Source organism: Pinus tabuliformis, chromosome 7 (genome assembly GCF_031772625.1).
Source record: "Pinus tabuliformis cultivar Carrire ecotype Pingquan chromosome 7, CPIR1, whole genome shotgun sequence".
NCBI lineage: Eukaryota > Viridiplantae > Streptophyta > Pinopsida > Pinales > Pinaceae > Pinus > Pinus tabuliformis.
The window spans coordinates 756457314-756479852 of record NC_142293.1 but is presented as its reverse complement, the minus strand read 5'-3'; the positions used below and the strand labels follow the sequence as shown (position 1 = coordinate 756479852).

General features: G+C 34.2%; 1 protein-coding gene across 1 annotated transcript in view; it reads right to left on the bottom strand.

The window, feature by feature from the left end:
- Nucleotides 1–22539, bottom strand: part of LOC149249729 (polygalacturonase-like) — a 134638-nt gene that overhangs the window by 15946 nt on the left and 96153 nt on the right. Inside the window, exons 5-6 of the mRNA XM_089453455.1 lie at nt 9653–9787; nt 9414–9551 (exon numbers count right to left, since the gene is read on the bottom strand). Coding sequence (XP_089309581.1) covers nt 9414–9551; nt 9653–9787 — 273 coding nt within the window. The remainder of the gene's footprint in view (nt 1–9413; nt 9552–9652; nt 9788–22539) is intronic.

Below are 22539 nucleotides of genomic sequence, written 5' to 3'. Positions count from 1 at the left end.
CGCTATATTCACATTCCATTGGTTTGATATTTTGTTATGAGGGCAGTCCCATGATCCATGTCCTAATTCTCAACATATGTAACGCCAAATTTTTCTTCCTCAACCTCTACTTCTAGGTACAAATCTCCCTCTACCAAAGCCTACTCTCTGTGGTGGTAGACTACTAGAACCTCCTGCTTCATTTTGAGAGTGATGGAACCTTGGTCCGGAATATCCTCTTCCTGTTGCTGGAATTTTACCCCTGCTCTTTTGATTTTGCTTCCTTGATATTGTCTCCTCTACCTTAAAAGCTACTTGATATTCATCTTCAATTGTCTTCAGACTCGGCAAACTAATTTCATCTTATACGTCATATCTTAATCCATTGATATATCTATCTACATTTTCTGTATCATCCTCAGTATGTCCTTCTCTAATGCTCAGCTTGTAAAACTCCTTTGTGTACTCCTTGACAGTCATTCCTTTCTACCTCAAGTTTTGCAACTGTCTGAAAAGGTTAAGATGGTAATCCTTTGGCATGAATTTACTTTTTAATTTACTCACCATTTTATCCCACTGCTTGATCTCTTTTGATTTTGCTTCCTTGATATTGTCTCCTCTACCTTAAAAGCTACTTGATATTCATCTTCAATTGTCTTCAGACTCGGCAAACTAATTTCATCTTATACGTCATATCTTAATCCATTGATATATCTATCTACATTTTCTGTATCATCCTCAGTATGTCCTCCTCTAATGCTCAACTTGTAAAACTCCTTTGTGTACTCCTTGACAGTCATTCCATTCTGCCTGAGGTTTTGCAACTCTCTGAAATAGTTAAGTTGGTAATCATTTGGCATGAATTTACTTTTTAATTTACTCACCATTTTATCCCACTGCTTGATCTTTGATTTTCCCTTTCTTTCTCTGGATAGTTGTAGCTCATCCCACCAGATGGCTACATGGCCCTTCAATCTGGTAGCTGCAAATTTCACCTTCTTTTTGTCATCGACCTCCTCATAGTCAAAATACTTGTCTAATGAATTGATCCAAACCATCAACTCTTCCACATTATAGTCTCCTTTATACAGAAGTATTTCTATCTTTGGTCTTCCACTAACTTTTGCCAACATCTTAAGGACTTTAGTTGTTTCAATGTCTTCGTCTTCTTCTTCCTCAAAAGATTCCTCTGTAGTGCCAACATCCCCTTCATCAGGTATTCTCCTCAGAGTAGTTTCCATTGCCTCCATTCTTGTGTGAAGATGTCGAATCTTGTCAAGTAAAACTACATTGGCTATAGGCCTTCCCCGACCTATGCCAGCTCCTCTCCTAGGTGGCATGTTTGCTGAAGTTCTAAGAGCATAACTCAGTTCATGTCAGCTCTGATACCAATTGATGTAGAACCAACTTAAAGGACCACAACAACCTACAAATTTCTCTGCACAACCACCTAAAATGAAGCTCAGATAAACCATAACCAGATTAAAACTATAGGTGGATCATGGAGAGGAATTTCCTCATTAATGGAGTCGATTTGAGGGTTCTTTGGCCCTGAGAAAAACTGATTAGCAGGTTACTGACAAAAGCACAGCATTATACACAAAAACAGAGCAATTTCAGACAAAAGGGCAATGCCAAGAGGGGAAGCATAGTGCTAACTGACAAAAATGCAGTGCCAAAAAGAAAAATGCAGCCCCGAGCTCAGGAATGCGATTTAACTTAATTTTCTTCTGGAATTTTTTTTTTTGGGGTTTCCTCCTTTGTCGAATTGTTGAGGCATGATCTACAGGATTGAAAATAAAATTGTGAAGGTTACCATCGAATCAATGCTTAGCAAATTCATGGCCGTGCAGAGGAATAACTTCTACGACTTGTGATCCAGCCAGATCTTAATACTGTGTGTATGGTTTAGGTAAGGTAAGGGATGTACAATCGAAGGTTTCACTGTGTCACAATGTTTGACTGTCATCAACAACTCAACAAAACTACTCCATGATCAAAATAAATAGAAAGCCCTTCGATACCCAATAAAAAATAGAATTTTATTCATGAAATTGGGTCTTATCCCATCTGGCTCTCGATGGCTTGATTTTTCACTCTCCCTCTTTGTCTCTCTGTCTCCCGTCACTCGAGATTACAATCAAAAAACAATATCACTAACTAACAGTGTCATTCCACAAATGAAGGAGTTTACTATTTTCTTAGAAACCAAATCATATCCTAACTTAATGATCTAATATACTTGGCTTGATCTCCTCGCAGGGAGGATCAACTTTCCATTTATTCCTATTTTATCCAGAATTTGACAACAAACTAGCTACTACAAAATTAACAATTAACAAGAAAATTAATAATCAATTTTTTTCTCCAACCCTTGTTAGCCACAACATGTGAACACATAATCACATTGTTGGCTAAGTGTAGATGCTCCTGCATCAAGGGCACTCAATATTTTGAAAAACTTACCACAGGGTCAAGAAGGATTTTTTTGGGATGGACTTAAATCTTATATTCAGAAGTTCGTGGTAGAATGATTGGTTTTCCAAAAAAACAAAGTTGAGACAATTAAGACCCCATGTCTATTATATCATTTATCCATTCCAAGTCAACATTGGGAGGAGGTCTCAATGGATTTTATCACAGATTTACCCAAGTATGAAGGAAAGAGTGTCATCATGGTGGTAGTTGATAAACTTACCAAGTATGAACACTTTTGTGTATTATCTCATCCTTTTAAAGCCAGTATAGTGGCTACTACATTTATGGAAACAATTCAAAATCTACATGGAAACCCAAGGATTATTGTAAGTGATAGAGATCCCATTTTCACTATAAATTTTTGGATGGAACTGTTTTCTTGTCTTAGTAGTCAATTAGCGCATATCTCATCTTATCATCCTCAATCTGACAGGAAAATTGAGATAGTGAAAATATGTTTGGAAGGATATGTTCGCTGCTTTGTATGTGATAAAAAAACATAATGGGTCAAGTAGTTACCTCTAGTTAAATGGTGGTATAACACTTCCTTGCATATACAAAAATGACCCCATTTATAGCACTTTATAGATATCATCCATCATCCATCACATCATATTTAAGAGAAAACTCTAAGTTTCAAGCAGTGGAAGATAACATTGAACATCAACAAAAAGTTCTCCAACTCTTAAAGGATAACCTCACTCTATCGTAGAAACAAATGAAACAAGCAGCAGATCAGCGTCACAGTGAAAGAAGTTTTGATGTAGGCAACTAGGTATTTTTATGGCTACAACCATATAAACAAATGTCCCTCAAGAAAGCTAAGAAGGATAATAAATTATCACCCAAGTACTATGGTCCCTTCAAGGTGTTACAAAATATTGGTACTATGGCATACAAATTGGAGCTACCTGCATCTTCCCTAGTAACCCAAGTTTTCCATGTTTCATGTTTAAAGAAGGCAATCGGTGACAAGATCCCAATTCAAATTGTGTTGTGATAACTTGAAAAAGAAAGAAAAATCATATTTGAGCCTAAGGAAGTCATGGAAATAAGAACCCGACTGTTATGGAATCGATTAATTTCAGAGTATCACATTAAGTTGGAGAACTTACCCACTGAAGATTCCACATTGGAGGATGAGAAATTTATACATAATCATCTAGAAATACTCAAACGTTGAGGACAACACTTTTTTCAAGGAGAGGGACATGTAGGTCCCTATAATACTAGCATACCCACCTTATTGTTATTTTTAGTGTAGCCCCCTATTGTTACTTTTATGTCCATGTCTCCTCCATATTGTTATTTTTGTGCCCCATAGAAGCCCACTATTGTTATTCTCGTGCCCTTAAATTATTATTTTTATGCAGGATATAATTATATTGTGACCCCATAGACTCCTATATATACCAAGGAGGTATTATCATTTGTATCATCCAAGAATTGTTCATTTATATGACGTAAAGGAGGTTATCCAAAATTCACAATTCACAAATGACACATTCTTAGTGGAAGGAGCATCCAAAATTATAGGCAATAGATTTAAAAGAGACATTGACTCCTATTTGGATCCCTCTAGTGGTATCATTAACAAAATAAATATTCAACTATATGGTTGGATATGCTTTAAAGAAACTTTGAGAGAAATATCTAGCTCCCTTGAATTTTCTATGAAAATGAGGTGGAAATACTTCAAATATCTCATAGTTCCCATATCAATGGGTCCCTGAAATTTGGAGGATTGGGATGAGGTGATTCAAAAATTCAAGAAAAAGCTCCATTATTGGGGTGTGTAAGGGCTTAATAAAGTAGGACAAACAGTTATTATCAAATATATTATATCGGCGTTTCCAATTTACTTGTTTTTTGGCATTCTTTCCCCTAAAAGTGTAGTTAATAAAATAAGCACTATAAGTCACAATTTTTTATGGAAACAAGGTAAAAAAGTTGAGAAGAAGTCCCATGTTTTTGTTGTAATGTTGTTCGCCTTCTAAAAATATATGGTGGTCTAGTGATCAAAGATCTACATCTTATGGACCTAGAAATGGGAGCCAAAATTGTTTGACGATTTCTCTATGATTCTGAGGAATGGTGGAAGAAAGACTTGTCCATAAATTCTTTCATAAAAATAAGCTCCTTAGGGCTAAAAAAGCGAAGTGGAATGGGATTGGTTCAAATGTATGGAGGTTATGCAAAAAAGAAACTCATATAATATTGGATAATCTAAGTTGGAGAGCTAGCAATGGAGCATGAATAAACATTTGGAAAGATTGTTTAATCTCATTATGGTCCATTGGGAGAATGAGATGAGATAGGAGATTTGAGGAGCTAGATGAAAAGCACATGATGGGTGAGGTTGAAATATATATCAAAAGGGGACTATCAAGGCATTTAGAAAGGTTGGTTTTGTCTTGATTTTCCTTTAAACCTTTCGCCTCAATGGAATAAATTTACCTCCCTGTAAAAAGGCTTAGTGTCCATATTGGAGACTATCAAAGATCAACACTCATGGATCGTTGGATCGCATCAGACATAATTAGCCAAAGTGGCATATGAGTTGTTGGTGAAAAGGATTCCACGTGCTCTGCCTAATATAATGTGGAAGAAAATATGGAAAAGAGATGGAATCCCTAAAGTCAATACATTATGCTAAGTGTTGATTCATGGCAAATTATTAACTACAAAAAATATTGAAAAAGGGAATGTACATGGACCATCAAGATTTGTGCTTTGCAAGGCTGATGAGGAGAATATACCTCACTTGTTTTTTGTATTTACCTTTCTCTTTATCAGTTTGGTGAGATGGTTTTGAAAAGGTAACTATCATCATCAAAATTCTGGAATCCTGGAGTGATATGTTTTAAAAATGGAGGAATAAATTTCTGTGGCCTAGAAAACCAACATCAATTTCAATGAGATGTTAGGAATCTATGCCCAAGTACATATGTTGGTTAATTTCGCTTGCCCAAAATAAATCAATTTTCAAAGGGGAGCAAGTTTCTTCAACAATGGTGGCTCATAATGCATTGTGCCTATTGTTTGAAGCTATCACAACTCGAGGATATGAACAATATAAGCTAGGAGAAATATAACCACCCAAAAAGGAGTTGATAAATTTAGGTCCTCCATCCCATCAAGTCAAAATAATTAAACTTCGTCCAGTTTCCAAATAGAACTGGCTCATTAGAATGGATTCCTCTGAATTTTAATGGTGGCAAGCAAGCAAAGGGCAACATTTTCTATTCTTATATGGAGCCTCTAAAGGAAAACTATGTGTGGAAAGTGCGAGATTGGTTATCTATTGACCTGATGAAAAAAAGTTAAATTTTCTTGGGGATTGGGACATTCATCTAATAATAAGCCTAAATATTTAGCATTGTGTCAAGGTTTAGAATAATAAATAATAAGTAAAACCTCTAATATTTTGGTTTTTCTTGATTCAATGCTCGTGATTCGGCAAATTTCAAAAGCCAGGGAAAATTTGAATTCCTCCCTTGCTTCAATTCATCCTAGGATTATTATGCAAACACATCAATTTGATCACATTGAACTCTATCATGTGTACAGAAATTTCAACCCTGAGGAAGATGAAATGTTCAATAAAGGAACAAAATTGGCTCAGGGGATTATGGAATTACATCTAGGTTCAACATTTTTCCAACCTATTCAATGAACAACTTGAATGAAAACAGAATTCATATGATCGATTCATCTAACTATCTTTGTTGGAAATTCTCCTTCATAAACAGTTTGAGGAAATTCCAACATACTCTGGTGCCAAGAATAGTTATATCCCTAGTGCCCTCAATATTTGGAAGATGGCACAATAATGAGAATTGTAATTACATAATAAAGGTGGAGTATATATGTTACATTGACAAAAACCCCTGGAGCACCCAAGTAATATATGGCGCAAGCACATGGAGGAAGGATCATAATCCAATAATAGGGTGATGGTGCAGGAAGATGATTTATTGGTATTTTCATATGCATAAGGGCCTTGATTTTCCTTCGCTTGTTCACTATGTTTTTCCCTTAACATTCAATTCAGAAAATTTGCAGCGAAGTTCACACAAGCATTGAAGATTTGCATTCAAGAGCTCTGGAATGGCTCTTCATGGTGGTGGGAATTATATATTCTATGTAATCACTCTTCTAAGAAGTAGGGAAAATTCATAGAGGAGAGATAACAACAGGGGGTAGGGTCAAACTCCAGTCTTTCGAAGAGCTCTTTCACTTTGGCGATTAGCAATGGATAGAAATGATGATGAGTGTCACAATCAACTACATAAGATATTGGACACATTCTTATATTGGTTATCAATGATAATTCAAGAATTGATGCAGGTAGTGACAAGGAGGATTGAATTGGACAAACAAAGGATGTGGGCCAAGATGCAACTACTGGAAACGAAGCAGATTTTACTGGAAGGAAAATTTCAAAAAAAATGGAGTTGGAATGCAAGACATAAATCATTGCGATGGAGATATGGTTGAATGAGATAGATTAGAAATTTGTTAATGGTCACTAGGAAAAGGACACAAAGAATGAGTCTAGCAAGGATCCAGAGAAAATGTTGGTCAAACTGGATGGGGAACAATAAAAAGAGGACCAAGAATCTGCACAGTCAGTTGAAGCTCACACAGAGGGACCACAGAGGGACCATCTAATGTTAATTAGTTTGTTGAAACTTAGTACTTTGTTATGTTATTTAAATATAAATTGACACTAGAATTTTTTTATAGTCTACAGATAGTATATGTATCAAATTGATGGTAGAAAGAATGTAGCGAGCTGTGAGCATTTTGGAATGAAGAATACAGAGTCTCTAGAGAACAATTTGAATTTTGTAAGAGACGCAGCCCACATTCCACTTTTTTGATAATATAATTAATCATTACATTTGTTATAATTTAAAAAAATTTAATAATTCAGTAATTATTACACATCAAACTTGTGATTTCAATAATTCAATAAAGGGGTTACCCATCAAACTTGTGATTTCAATAATTAAGCTTCCAGAATGTCTCACTAAAGGCAACTTGTTTCTTTAATATTTAACATCCTCACGCTAGGTAAAGATGTTGTAATGCCCTGTGAGGTACGGTAAAGATGTTGATGTTGTAATGTCCTATCCTGTAACCATTTTGACTAGGTCAAATTACATTAAAAATATAATAAACAAAGAATGAGTCTAGCAAGGATCCAGACAAAATGTTGGTCAAACTGGACGGGGAACAATAAAATGAGGGCCAAGAATCTGCACAGTCAGTTGAAGCTCACACAGAAGGACCACAGAGGGACCATCTAATGTTAATTAGTTTGTTGAAACTTAGTACTTTGTTATGTTATGTAAATATAAACTGATACTAGAATTTTTTTATAGTCTACAGATAGTATATGTATCAAATTGATGGTAGAAAGAATGTAGCAAGCTGTGAGCATTTTGGAATGAAGAATACAGAGTCTCTGGAGAACAATTTGAATTTTGTAAGAGACATAGCCCACGTTCCACTTTTTTGATAATATAATTAATCATTACATTTGTTATAATTTAAAAGAATTTAATAATTCAATAATTATTACACATCAAACTTGTGATTTCAATAATTCAATAAAGGGGTTACCCATCAAACTTGTGATTTCAATAATTAAGCTTCCAAAATGTCTCACTAAAGGCAACTTGTTTATTTAATATTTAACATCCTCAAGCCAGGTAAATATGTTGTAATGCCTTGTGAGGTACGGTAAAGATGTTGATGTTGTAATGTCCTATCCTGTAACCATTTTGACTAGGTCAAATTACATTAAAAATAAATAAACAAAATTTAAAATAAAATAAAATAAAAAATAGAATTAATAATTAAAATACAATTGAGGTAAAATAGTCAATTTCCTAGGTTTCTTCAACCCATGGTTTTTCCCATGGTATTCTTATATAAGAATATATATAAAATAAAAAATAAAATTAATAATAAAATGAAATATAGGTAAAGTAGTCAATCGTTTGTAATCAAAATAAATCAAAATTAATAATAATAATAAAATAGAATTAATAATTAAAATAAAATAGACATAAAATAGTCAATTATCTATCTTAACTTCGAATCTACCAAGAGCATAAAAGGATTAAAGCCCTTTTCACTATAAAATAGATTTTCATCTCAAGAGATTTTATCCTTCTTGGGATTTGGTAGATTACACTTTAATTTTTTTTTTATTATGCTCTTTTTCACTAGTTTGTCGTTTAAAATGCTTTTTTGAATGTATAAATGGATTTACCACTAGAAAATCTCTAGGGTGCACTAAAAATCTAAAGATTAAACAACTTAAACTAGAGTTTATCTACAAATTAAACAACTTAAACTGGAGTTTTTAGAAGTCTTTGCCAGATTTTAGTTATAATTAACGAGAGAAAATGTCATTAAAAAAAGTCATTTCGTCAATAAAAAAATTTTAAAGTCTTTGCCACATTTTAGTTATAATTAACCAGAAAAAAAATGTCGTGAAAAAAGTCATTTCATTAATAAATTAAAATACGCATTAATTAAAACATTTTGAGTAAAACAAATTACATAAAAATAAAAATAAAATAAAATAAAAATTATAATTTTCAATTATAAATATTTAAAAAAACCTAGATCTATCACTAAAAAAATCAAATCTCTGGAACAAACCTAGATCTATCACTAAAAAAATCAAATCTCTTGAAATAACCTCTTTTTAAATCTAGAATTAAAATATATTTAAACTCATAAAAAAACAAAAAACCAAAAACTTGTATTAAAATATTTTATATCATTTAAAAAATGAAATAAAATAAAATTCTTCTCACCTTCCGCACTATGGATGAAATGCCAAAACAATCCTTTTATTTAACACTAGATACCATATAGCTAATGAACTAGGCTATAAAATCACATCATGATTATTTTGCCAAGCAATGTCTTACATGGTTTCGGTCTGTCCCATCAATAATGCCTCCGCCACTAATAGTTAATCCTTGGACCATGGAGAACATAAGCCATTCCTGGGGAGCATGGAGATTCCGGCCACATGTATCAGGATGGGCGACTATTCTGCCTGATATCTGTTATATATTCAGGGATGTTATATGACAGCAAGCGATGTTTAATTTTTTATATTCATATGAAAATATATATTGCAAAATTAAAGGGTCTTGATTATTACCTGTGCAGTCAAATTGACACACTTGCAAGGACCAGTAAAGTTGATGGGTTTAACCAGGTAGCATTTCCCATTTGGAACCAGAAAAACAGAATCCGAGCTGCTGTTGCATGCTGCATTCCAAGCTGCCCCAAACGCCTGATCACATAATTAAGGTTAACATTTTATAGTGTGATTTTATCCCTACCTAATTTGCCAAGCATTTCACCCACACTAGATAGATATGTCGATAGAATCAATAAATGCATAAGATATTAAATAGAAAAGGTAAAATATATATATATATATATATATATATATATATTTATTTTATGTGGTAATTTTATTAGGGAGTTGTTTTTAGTGTGATTTTTCAGAAGTTTTTATGGTGGGTTTTCCCGGTGTAATTTCTCTAAAATTTAGAGAGAATTTATTGAAATCACAAGCTTGTTGGGCAATTCTGTGCAATCAAAGTGCCCAAGGGGTTTTCCAGAACCCATATATCGAGTCAAAAAACTAGTTTAAATAACACAAATCAAGATTTCAAGACAACTCCTTTTATTAAGGATAATTAGTTTATAAAGTATTATATAAATTATGAGATTTAAAGTTTAAATCCATATGATATGAATCAATATATTTTATATATTTTATGTTATTAATTGTTTATTAAAAAAAAATCAATTTAATATTACATAAAAATTTTAAATAGAAAATACATTACCTAACAATATTACAATTTTTTATTTTATTATAAAAGAATAATTCTAAAATAAAATATAATTCACATAAAATTATATATATATGTGATAAATTGATTTGTGGTTGAAGTTAAAAATGGTAAGAGAAAAGGAAAATGACAAACAATTAATTAAAAAAAAAAAAAAATTATAATACTAAATATGAATATTTTACACTCCAAATGATTACATGGTATTGTCATGGTTGATCTAGAAAGAAATTGATACTATATTTCTAATTCATCTCTAGAGAAATTCATATTATATTTCTTCTTGAAATTTGGGAATATGAGTAAACTAACCTCCTCCACATTGAGGGACTTGAATAATCCTCCTATAGGGGGACTCTAGGAATAGTTTGTTACATAAACACAAGTATTATTCATTATTATAAGAAAAACTTTCTTAATTAGTCCAGATGGATGGAAATTTTAGATATTAATGTAGGAAGATGTACATAGTAGTTTGTTACATTGTGCCTGTCAATTCTACCTTTTATAAGAAAAATTATATAAATAAGAATTGTCTCGACAAAAACATTGAATAAGATATTTACACCCTAAGAGATAAAGGTAGTACAAGAAAGACCCTCTTAATAAGTACACCTCGAGGGAAATTTTAGATATTATTGCTCGGAAGATGTATATATCCTAGATGTATATAACAGTTTGTTACATTATGCTTCTCAATTCTAGACTTTATGGGAAAAACTATATAAATAAGAATTGACTCAACAAAAGCATAGAATAAGATATTTACACCCTAAGAAATAAAGGCAATACCCTCTTAACCAAGTAATTCTTCTAACCTATCACAACCATGTTTCCAATGAAATGTACAAAAGAAACTGTGAAAACGTTACCAAAAAAATTATTTGGAACAGAGCTAATCAAGTTCTATAACTTATATTGGAGATATTACAATTGGTAATAGTTTAATGAAATGGCCAAAATCTTACAACATGATTTGTATCCATGGGTTGGATAGTACTCTCGTAGATTAGGTGATTTCAGATATCTTTATATACAATCAAATAGTAAAATTTGACATTTTAAATGACCATGAGCCTGTGTTTGATCATAGACTTTTATCCTTGACCCTGAACATTGTAACTTGCAAAAACGAAATCTAAGGGCATCAAAGGCTACTCAGTTGAAATCTTGAAAATTGAAAGGTTTATCCTTATCCCTCATATATACACAAGATCTTTTATTTAGTAGTGACCAAGCAAGTCTTCCTTAAAACCTAACACAAAGTCTCATTGTTTCTCTCCTTGAAAGTGGATATAAAAATAATCTCTCTAATTATAGGACCATTATGTTTAGCCCCCTCTTAGCTAGCTTTTATATAAGCATTTTGGAAAAAATATAATAATATAGATTAAGTACACAAAAATAGAGCTAAAGGACCATCTTGTTACATTAAGGACCATTGTGGAAGAATGATGCAATAATAGAACAAATATTCTTTTTTTTTAGTTTATTTTACAAAAAAAAATTGACAATGTTCCTAGGACTAACCTTTCGAATAGGTTAGAGAGCTAAAATCTCATTATAAATTAAGAGTTGTTATGTAAGGATGTATGAAAGTTCCATTGCCACATTTAGGAACATTAAGGAGTGGTTTGAACAATTTAATTGTATCACAGGAGTCAAGCAAGTTTGTTTCACGTTTCGTACACTTGTTGTCATTTAAGTTTTCTCATGCACCCCATATAAACTCGTTCTTTTTATTGTTGTGTCCTTACATTATTATTGTTATGTAAACCTGATTACATCGTGACGCCTTAGACTCCTACATACACCAAGGAGGCCTTGTCATTTGTATCATCCAAGAATAGTTCATTTATGTGATGTAAACAAGGTTTTCCCCTCAAATAGGTTAATTTTGAAGTCATTGATCTACCTTTTTTTTGTTTTTTTTTATATGGTTGCATAACAATTGGTATCAGAGCTTTGGATTCTAGGCTTTTGCTACTTCAAACATGTCATATTGGAATTTTTTGCTATAACATTTTTTCTAGAAAGATTCAAAAGCTTAAATTTCGACCACATGGAGTGGAAATCTTGGTGAACTTAGTGTAGAAATCTCATATCTTGGTTCGCTATATTTCTTGAGATTTCGTCCAAAGTAGTTATGGTTTTTCCATGCTCCAGAATTCAGTCTCCAGCAAGTGACCTAGGGAAAATCAACATAAATTTCTTTTCAACTATCACATTTGAATCCTGTAAAAAATCACTGCAATTGCATCGACTATGGTTTTTTTGTGTGTCAATTTTAGGGAAGCAGTTTGGAAAAGTGACATGTGGAATCTCTTACAATTGAGCTCTAATGAACTATTCTATAATCAGGTCATTGTGGGAGATTTGGCATAACTTTATATTGAAAAATCCATTCCTAGTATGACTATTGGCCTTGGAAAGAAGACTTAGATTTCTACCACAAGACATAATCTTAGATCATGGGGGCGCTGAAATTACATAGATACAATAGTTTCAAGATCTAGCTCCTAAAAACAAGAAAAAGATGTGTATTTTTTTTTCATAACATTTGTTTGAAAAAATAATTTGAAGTGATTCAAAGGGCATAGTAAAGCATATATATCATTGTTTGATTCTATAATGCCTAGAAACAAAATAATGCATACACCTAGTAAGTAATGCAACGTGATATATCAAAATTATGAGACCAAGTGCAACAAATTTCACTCTCGCAAAAAGTAACAAAAATTAAATTGGAAGTCATGATGAATGTTAAAATTGACGGCAAAAAAAAGGGACATAAGAGTTTTGAATGATGGTTTAAAAGTAGATATGGAAGAAATGATGAATTTCGAGATAAAAGGGTTGAAGGAAGGTTTGGAAAAGTTGCCAGAAGAAAGACTTCCCAATCGTGACAAGATAATCCATGAAAATCATGATGACGAAAAAAAGAATATGAATTATGATTTTGGAGACTCAAATTTTGGGTTTAAGACCCATCACATTTCAAATATAGATATAAGTTTGATGGCAAGGATCCGATAACATGGATACTACAGATGGATCAATATTGTGATCTACATGATGTGCAACACACATAATAGGTATGCATTACATCTTTATATTTAGAACCCAATCAATTTATATGGTATCGATGGCTTTGTTATCATAAACCACTAGTCACTTGGTTAATTTTTACAGAGAAAATAGTAACACATTGTGAGGATACAAAGAGAAACACCTACTTTAGCTAATTATTAAATCTCAAACAAAAGGGTTCAATGGTGTAGCACATCAAGGACTTCCAAAAATTAAATATCAGGGTCGCTGACAGTACAAAGGAGCATAGTATTGATGCCTTCATAAGGACTTCAAAGGATAACATATAATATGAGGTTTACCTCCGGGAACCTGATTCATTAGACAAGGCATTCAGGGTGGCAAGAAAAGTTGAAAGAAAAATTATGGCAATAAAGAAGTCTACCGCTCACAAATATAAAGATAGAAGTGTTGCTACTCCTAGCCTTCCATAACCTACAACGCTAAAATCACGACAATTGGACGAAAAAAAAAAAGAAAAAGGGCTTTGTTACAATTGTGATTTTATTTTACATAGATTTTGAAGAGGGGGAAGAAAAGGAACAAGAAACATCAAAAGAGTGGATATACACCAAGAACTAACTTCACAAAAAGAAGAAATGAATGCGACTATATATTGTAATGAACTGGCTGAAATTATAACTCCTCAAAAACTCTCAAGATAGGAGGATATATCAAGAAAAAAAAAAAGTAATAGTGTTGATTAATTTGGGTAGTACCCATAATTTTATTCATTGTAAGATAGCCAAAGAATTGAATTATTTTCTATATCCAACTTCATAGTGTCAAGTGATGGTTGGAAATGGAGGAAATATAAATCTCTCCAAAGTGACATAATATCAATCTAAACATGGGGGAATATGTATTGAATAGTCCAATGCATTCCATTCCAATGGGTAATGTTGATTTTTTACTAGGAGTCCAATGGTTACAATATTTGGGGATGATAACTTTCGATTTTCAATAACTTTTCTTGAAATATTTTTGGGATGAAAAGGAAATTTAATTAAGGAGTATTGTAGGGAAATCAGGGAAGATAATGAGCTCCAATGGCATGAAAAATCTTTTGGAGAAAGAACAATGTGGCATAATTGCACAATTATGCTCACTAGAGGTTCAAACATCGAAATCATCTATTTCTCCAAATCTCCAAAATGCCTTGGACAAACATTCCAAGATATTTGAGACTCCCAAAGGCCTTCCACCTATTCATGATTATGATCATGTTATTCACTTGATTCCAAGAAGTGTTCCTCCAAACATCAGGCCTTATAGATATCCCTATGCCCAAAAGAGTGAAACTGATTTTTTGGTTGCAGAAATGCTAGACGCTGGTATGATTTAAGCTAGTCAAAGTTCTCTCCCTGCTCTAGGAGTATTGATGCACAAGAAGGATGGCTCATGGTTTTTGTTTCTAAATTATTGGGAGCTCAACAAGAACACCATTAAAGATAAATTTCCCATTCCTGACATTAATGAATTATTGGATGAATTACATAGAGAAATTTACTTCACCAAGTTGGATCTTCGTTCAAGATATCATCAAATTAAAATGAAGATTGAATACATTCCAAAAATAACATTCATAACTCATGAAGGTGATTATGAATTTCTGGTCATGCTTTTTGGCCTCACTAATGCACCTTCCACATTTCAAGGCTTGATGAATTCCATTTTCAAAGCCTTCCTTAAAAAATTTGTGTTAGTATTTTTCGATGATATACTAATTTAAAACAAGACTTGGAAGGATCATGTTCAACATGTTGATAGGGTCCTTAATCTACTGGAGGAGAAACAATTATGTGCAAAAACCCCTAAATTTTCTGTGGAGTGCATGAGGTGGAATATTTGGGTCATATTGTATTTTATGAGAGTGTTAAAGTAGACCCTAACAAAATTAAACCCATTAAGGAATGGAAAATCCCCACAACCTTGAAGCTTCTTTGAGGATTTCTCGGGTTGATAAGGTATTATTGCAATTTTTTTAAGAATTATGGGAGAATAGTTACGCCTCTAACAACATTACTGAAGAAAGATTCATTTTCTTGGACTCCAGAAGCATCTAAGGCTTTCAAACATCTTAAAGGGGAAATGTGTCAAACATCGGTCTTAGCTTACACCAAACTTCCCAAAAACCTTTATTATTTAATGTGATGCCTTAAGAAATGGAATTGGTGTTGTTTTAATGCAAGAAGGAAGACCCATTTCTTTTGAAAGTCGTCCAATGAAGGGAAAGTATTTACACAAACCTATTTATGAGAAGGAAATGTTGAAAATACTACATGCACTAAAGCAACGGTGACCTTACCTAATGGGAAGAAATTTCAAGGTAAAAACAGATCATGATATTCTTAAATACTTTTTCGAACAAATATTATCTTAAGAAGCATAACAAAAGTGGGTCACAAAGATTTTGGGTTATGATTTTTCAAATCATCTGCAAAAACAGGAAGCAAAACATTGTAGCAGATGCACTCTCAAGAAACGATGAGGATCTGCAAGCATTTCTAGGTGCCATTTCTATTATCCACCCTGATTAGATAACTGAAGCAAGGGATGAATGGAAAAATGACGAAGAGGTGTGGACACTCATTCAAAATTTTCAACAAGATCTCAATACCTCTGATACATTTATCTAGAAAAATGACTCATTATGGTACAAAGATCGCTTATATCTTTGTAATAATTCCCAAATCAAACAGAAGATTCTTTTGGAATTGCACACCTCACCTTTAGGACGACACTCAAGATTTTTAAAAACTCACTATAGGGTCAAGAAGGATTTTTTTCTAGATGGCCTTAAATCTAATATTCAAAATTTGGTGGAAAAATGTTTGGTTTTCCAACAAAATAAAGTAGAAACTATTAGGACCTCGAGTCTGTTACAAACGTTATCCATTCCAAGTCAATGTTGGGAGGAGCCCTTAATGGATTTTATCACAAGTTTACATAAGTCTGAAGAAAAGAGTCTCATCATGATGGTAGTTGATAGACTTACCAAGTATGCAACTTTTATGCATTATCTCATCTTTTCAAATCTAGTACAATAGCTACTGCATTTAAGGAATCAATTCAAAAGCTACATGGAAACCCGAAGATTATTGTAAGTGACAGAGATACCCATTTTCACTAGAAATGTTTCGATGGAATTATTTTCTTATCTTTGTACACAACTAGCTCATAGCTCATATTATCATCCTCAATATGACAGGAAAATTGATATAGTGAACAAATGTTTAAAAGGATATCTTCGATGTTTTTTATATGATAAACAAATACAATGGTTCTAGTGGTTATCTCTAGCTGAATGGTGGTATAACACCTCCTTCCATACTGCAACAAAAATGACCCCCTTTTATGGCACTTTACGGATATCATCAACCATCCATCACATCATCTTTAAGAGAAAATTCTAAGGTTCAAGCAGTGGAAGATCAAATCAAGCATCAACAAGAAGTTCTCCAACTCTTAAAGGATAACCTTACTCTGGTCCATAATCGAATGAAACAAGTAGTAAATTAGCATCGCAGTGAAAGAATTTTTGTTGTAGGCCACTGTGTACTTTTACGGTTACAAACATACAAAAAAATTAACCTCAAGCAATCTAAGAAGGATAATAAATTATCACCCAAGTATTATGGTCCTTACAAGATGTTGCAAAATATTGGTATTATGGCATACAAATTTGAGTTTCCTACATCTTCCCAAGTACAACCACTTTCCATGTTTCATGCTTAAAGAATTGTAACAACCCTAGTGAAAATTCCATATAATAAAAGTTAATAAAGGAAAAATAATAACCACGATTTATGGGAAACTTATTCCAAGCTGAATGTTAGGCAAAATGTCCCAGTGTGGGTATTCATTTGGTTTATTATGGCTAAGGAAATTGGCAAAGGCAATGGCTAGGGCTTTGGAAAAGAAAAATGGCATTTTTGGCACATTTGTTTATGAAAATAATGGAAATTAGGAGAAAAGGAAGGTGAAAGGTCATAAGTTGCATGTGAGGAGGAAAATGAAGAAAATAGAGGCCTAATTGATAAAAAGGCTTATGATGATCAGTTGGTACCTTTTTGTCAGTTCAGTTTAAGAGAGCTCTCATTATTCTCTCTCTCTCTCTCTCGCTCACTCTTGGAAACTTAGATTTTTCTTGGAGCACTTTGGCATTGGATCAAGAAAGGCAAAAAAGCCAAGAGGAAGGAAGGAGAAAGCATGGAAGAGCAAGATCAAGCAACTACAATAAGATTATTTGCAGGCATCGATTTGAACATGTTTTTTCCTTGACATATTTGGCACGCATGGTATTGTTAGTGGTTCTTTGCTATTATGGCATGGGTTTTTACAAGTGTGATAATGTTTTTAGCCTATCCTTTCCATTTTCGGATAGCCATGGTGTGATGGGGTTCTCATGCTTTGGTTGAGCTAGATTTTCAGATGGATTCGAAGTTAAGTGATGTGGATCTCCGAAAGAAAGAGTACATGGCCTAGCAATCCCTGAACCAGACTGTGGATTGCAATAAAGCCACTGGCCTAGTGACCACAAAACCAGACTGTGGGAAGCAGTAAATCAAGGTATTGTGTGCCTCGTGGGCCTAAGAATCCTTACACAGTGAATGGCAGGATATACAGTAAATCCTAGAGGCGGTTTCCCTTGATTAGGCCTAGGAATCCTTGTCAGTCAAAGGAGGGATATATGATAAATCATAAAGGGTGGAGTCTCAGTTTAGGGCCTAATGATCCCTAGATCAGAATGTGGATTGCAGTAAATCATTAGAGACTAGGAGACAAGAAAAATCCTCACGGTGTATGTTGAGAAATTCAGTGGCATCCATGTTTTTTTTGGCATAGTGATCTGGTGGAGATCATGGTAAATCCCATTATTACATGTCTATTGTGTTGGCCTAGTGATCCGGTGTGGATTGTGGTAAAGCTTGGCTTCTATTGATCAGGGTGAGGTGGTTTAGCCTTACGATTCCCTCGTTTGTTATTTTCGTTTGACTCCCACATTCATGCTTGCAATATGGCACAGGGGTGATTGGTTGAAGAGAGATTTGGCTCAACCAATCGATGGTCAGGTGGAACGTGGTAGTCCCATCTCGAGTTGGCCTTTACAGTCATTAATAAGAGGTTCTCTCCTTGAAATATTATGTGTAAATGTACTTTCTTATATGTGGACTATATGGTTGATGTATCCTTGATATTTCTGTTGTTCTTATGCTAGTTAATAAGCATGTTTTATGATAGTGATGATGTATGCATCTCCTCATGTTTTGATTTTTAAATGAATGAACAATGTATCTATGACCTAATAAATGATAATGCATCTAATGATATAAGGGAACAATGCTTCTTAGCGATTCTCAGATAAGCATGAGACCCCTATGCTTAGATTTGTTGTTTAAACCTATAAATTACATATTTGTCACATGTTTGACCAAATTCCTGTCATGGCTAGTAGGGGTCCATTAAAGTCTTTGTTCAAAAAATTGCATTTGTATCATTATTATGTTGTTATCTTTCAGTACTGAAACCCTGATTGAGTTCTGGGCAGTGACCATGGCTCTAGGCCTGGAAAAGTGGTACAAATCCCGTAGTCGCAGGCACAGATTTGAAGAGTAAAGTCCCTAGATGCATGCATACCCATGTTGTGGGAGTGTATGGAGCCTCCCAGACACACCCATGTCCATATCAGGGGAGCGTCTGGCGGTTTAATGCTCTAAAAACTCAGTGGGACCCAAGGGTTGGTTACTTGAGTAGTTGGGATGGATCCTGGGATTTTTGTTGCTGATGTGGAAGGTCTATATGGTGTGTGTCTATCGATTCCGCTTTCTTAAGGTGAATTAGGAGGTTGAATCCCATTATAGTGGCTTCTCATCACATATTTACCCCGCTTGGATGGTTACTTGGGTAGATGTGGGATCAAGGTGTATCAGAGTGGTATCAGAGTAGGTTGCACTCTCTGTGTCAAATCTGATACCACAAAGTGGTATCAGAGCATGTTTTACCCCCAGACTCACTGGGAGGTGTGCATTGGACATGAATTCACGTCGGTTGCACATGTGTTAATCATCCTTGTGGTATATATGCTTGTTGCATGTGCATGGTGTTGGTCATGGTTGTATTGATGTCACCATGTGAAAGAGGATGTTGTTTTTGTTAAGTGTGTCATCATGAGTGTATGATTGGTTACATGTTGTTTATTCTTACGTATTGTCAGTGTACATTGTTATGGTTTCCGTTGTCATGCTTGAGGTCATGGTATGTGTAGTTGATGTGGTCATGCATTGATGATTGGACTTGTATTGATGTCACCATGTGAAAGAGGATGTTGTTTTTGTTAAATGTGTCATCATGAGTGTATGATCGGTTACATGTTGTTTATTCTTACGTATTGTCAGTGTACATTGTTATGGTTTGCGTTGTCATGCTTGAGGTCATGGTATGTGTAGTTGATGTGGTCATGCATTGATGATTGGACTCTAGCTAGAATGATGGTTACATGGTTATATGCTTATCTATTATATGTATATGTGTTGCCATGATTATGTTATACATGTACTAATTTAATTGGCTGATCTTGAAGATGATATATCCTCCCCTAATTTTGTTAAGGTACGTTGGTTATTGTGATTTGGTTTAGGTGAAATAGTATGCCTCACAGGAAAAAGATGAAAATGACTAGAGAGATGGTATACTATAGAGATTCTTCCTATGAATCAAATGAGCAGGGTGGTGTTGGGCACTTGTCTGACTTAGTAGTTACATTGAGAAGCTTGAAAGAAGAAATAAGGATTTGTAAGGTGGAAAAGGACAAAACCATGTAGGCACAAGAGAAACAAGCAACGTTTAATGCAATACACCTTCAGAGTTTGTCAGAATTACAACAACATGGGCCACTTCGAATCAACCATGGGAAGGAGGATAGAACTAATGGGGCATATGGAAGTAGGTCTCATTATGGTCATAGGTGAGATAGAGATGACATGGTTAGAGATGGCAAATTGTTGGATACTCAGGAGAGAGAGGTGATGGATACAGGTATTATTCTAGTTTTGGTTCTAACAGACATCGTGACCGTCATCGTTATCATCCTTATAATAGGAGTGATAGTGGATACCGTCCAAATGAATTTAAGAAAGCAAATCCACCTACATTTGATGGATACTTGAATAAACCATAAGATGTAGAGGCTTGGATACTTGGGATGAACAAGTTCTTTGACTTGCATGAGTACACAGAAAACATTAAGACCATAATTTCTATCTTCAGTCTGAAAGGTAAAATAGACATTTGGTGGGAATATGTGAAGTGGGTCAGAGACATCAGGACGAAGGACTTAAGTTGGCATGAGTTCAAGGGGATTTTTAGGAAGAAGTACTTATCAGAAAGGTACTATGATGGTAAGGTCAAACAATTCTATGAGCTAAAAATGGGATCAATGATAGATGAAGAGTACATGACTAAGTTCATGGAGCTATTAAGGTATGTACTGTATCTCAAAGATGAGAAGGCTAAAGTTCAATGACTTGTCAGTGGTTTTCCATGAGCATTTAAAAATTAAATTCAGTATGATGAACCTTCGTCACTTGAGGAGGTTATTGGAAAATTGAAGCATTGTTATGAACATTCAAAACATAAGAATGAATCTCAGCAAGGGTGGAAAGGGAAGGATAAGGATAGAGGTAAGGGTAAATGGCATCCAAAAAGAGCAAAGCCTCATAATGCAGAACAGAAAGAAAATGTGGCACCACAAAAGAAGTTAAGTGTAGCTAGACATGGACATGGATCATAGCAACTACATAGAGGTGATGGTACACGATAGTTAGAGTGTTGAACATGCAGTAAGGAACACCTTAAGAGAGATTGTCCACATAATCAGGGAAGTAGGCCTCATATCTATAGTACGCAGGAGGCGCAAACTATTGTGGATGTTGGTCAAAGAATTCCTCGTATCTATGTAGCACTGGATAACAGACAAGCACATAATTAGGCATCTATCATTGCGATGGACAATAATCTTTGTGAACAATTTTTTCTATTTTGATTGACCTTCAATCTAATTATAGTTATGTTACTCCTAACATGGTGGATAAGTGTGGTTTGAATAAATAAGTGCATGAAGAATCTTGGTTAGTGTAGTTGGATATAGGTACAAAGAAGAGTGTTCACCATTGGGTAAGAGATTGCGCATTTGAGTTAAATGGTATGCTTACAGTAGCACATTTTAATGTATTACCATTGGGATCGTATAACATTATTTTGGGTATGTATTAGATATACCTTCACAAGACCAAGGTGGACTGTTATGACAAATCCATTGAGTGCTTGGATGACAATGGGGAACCAAGAGTCTTACAAGGAAAGAAGAAAGCCACATCAGTGAGGATGGTGACAACTATGCAGGACAAGCATAGTCACAAGAAAGGGTGTATGCTATTTGAAGTACATATCTCTAGTGACAAAGGTAAGGAAGTTGAGGATGTAGATGTTTTGACCAGGTGCCCAGTTCTATAGAAATTTCAAAATATATTTTATGCATATATTTAGGAGTTTCCACCTCACATGGAAGTAAACTTTTCTATTGAGTTGGTGCCAAGGGAAGCTCTAGCGTCAAAAGCACCTTACAAGATGAGAACACCTGAGTTGGTAGAGTTAAAGTTGCAACTAAAAGAGATGCTTGACAAAGGATACATTAGGCCAAGTGTATCACCTTGGGGCACACCAGTATTGTTTGTATATAAGAAGGATGGTACTCTCATATTGTGCATTGACTACAGGTAATTGAACAAGTGACCATCAAGAACAGGTATTGTTGAGGATTGATAACTTATTTGATCAAATAAATGGAGAAGCAGTGTTCTCGAAAATTGATCTGAGATGAGGATATCATGAGGTACGCATTAAAGAGAGGGAAATTTACAACACAACTTTCCGAACTAGGTATGAGTATTTTTAGTTTGTTATAGTTCCATTTGGTTTGAATAATGCTCTAGCTACCTTTATGTGCTTGAAGAATAGTGTGTCATGTCCTTATTTGGACGAGTTTTTTATTGTGTTCATTGATGACATATTGGTATATTCTAAAATTAGA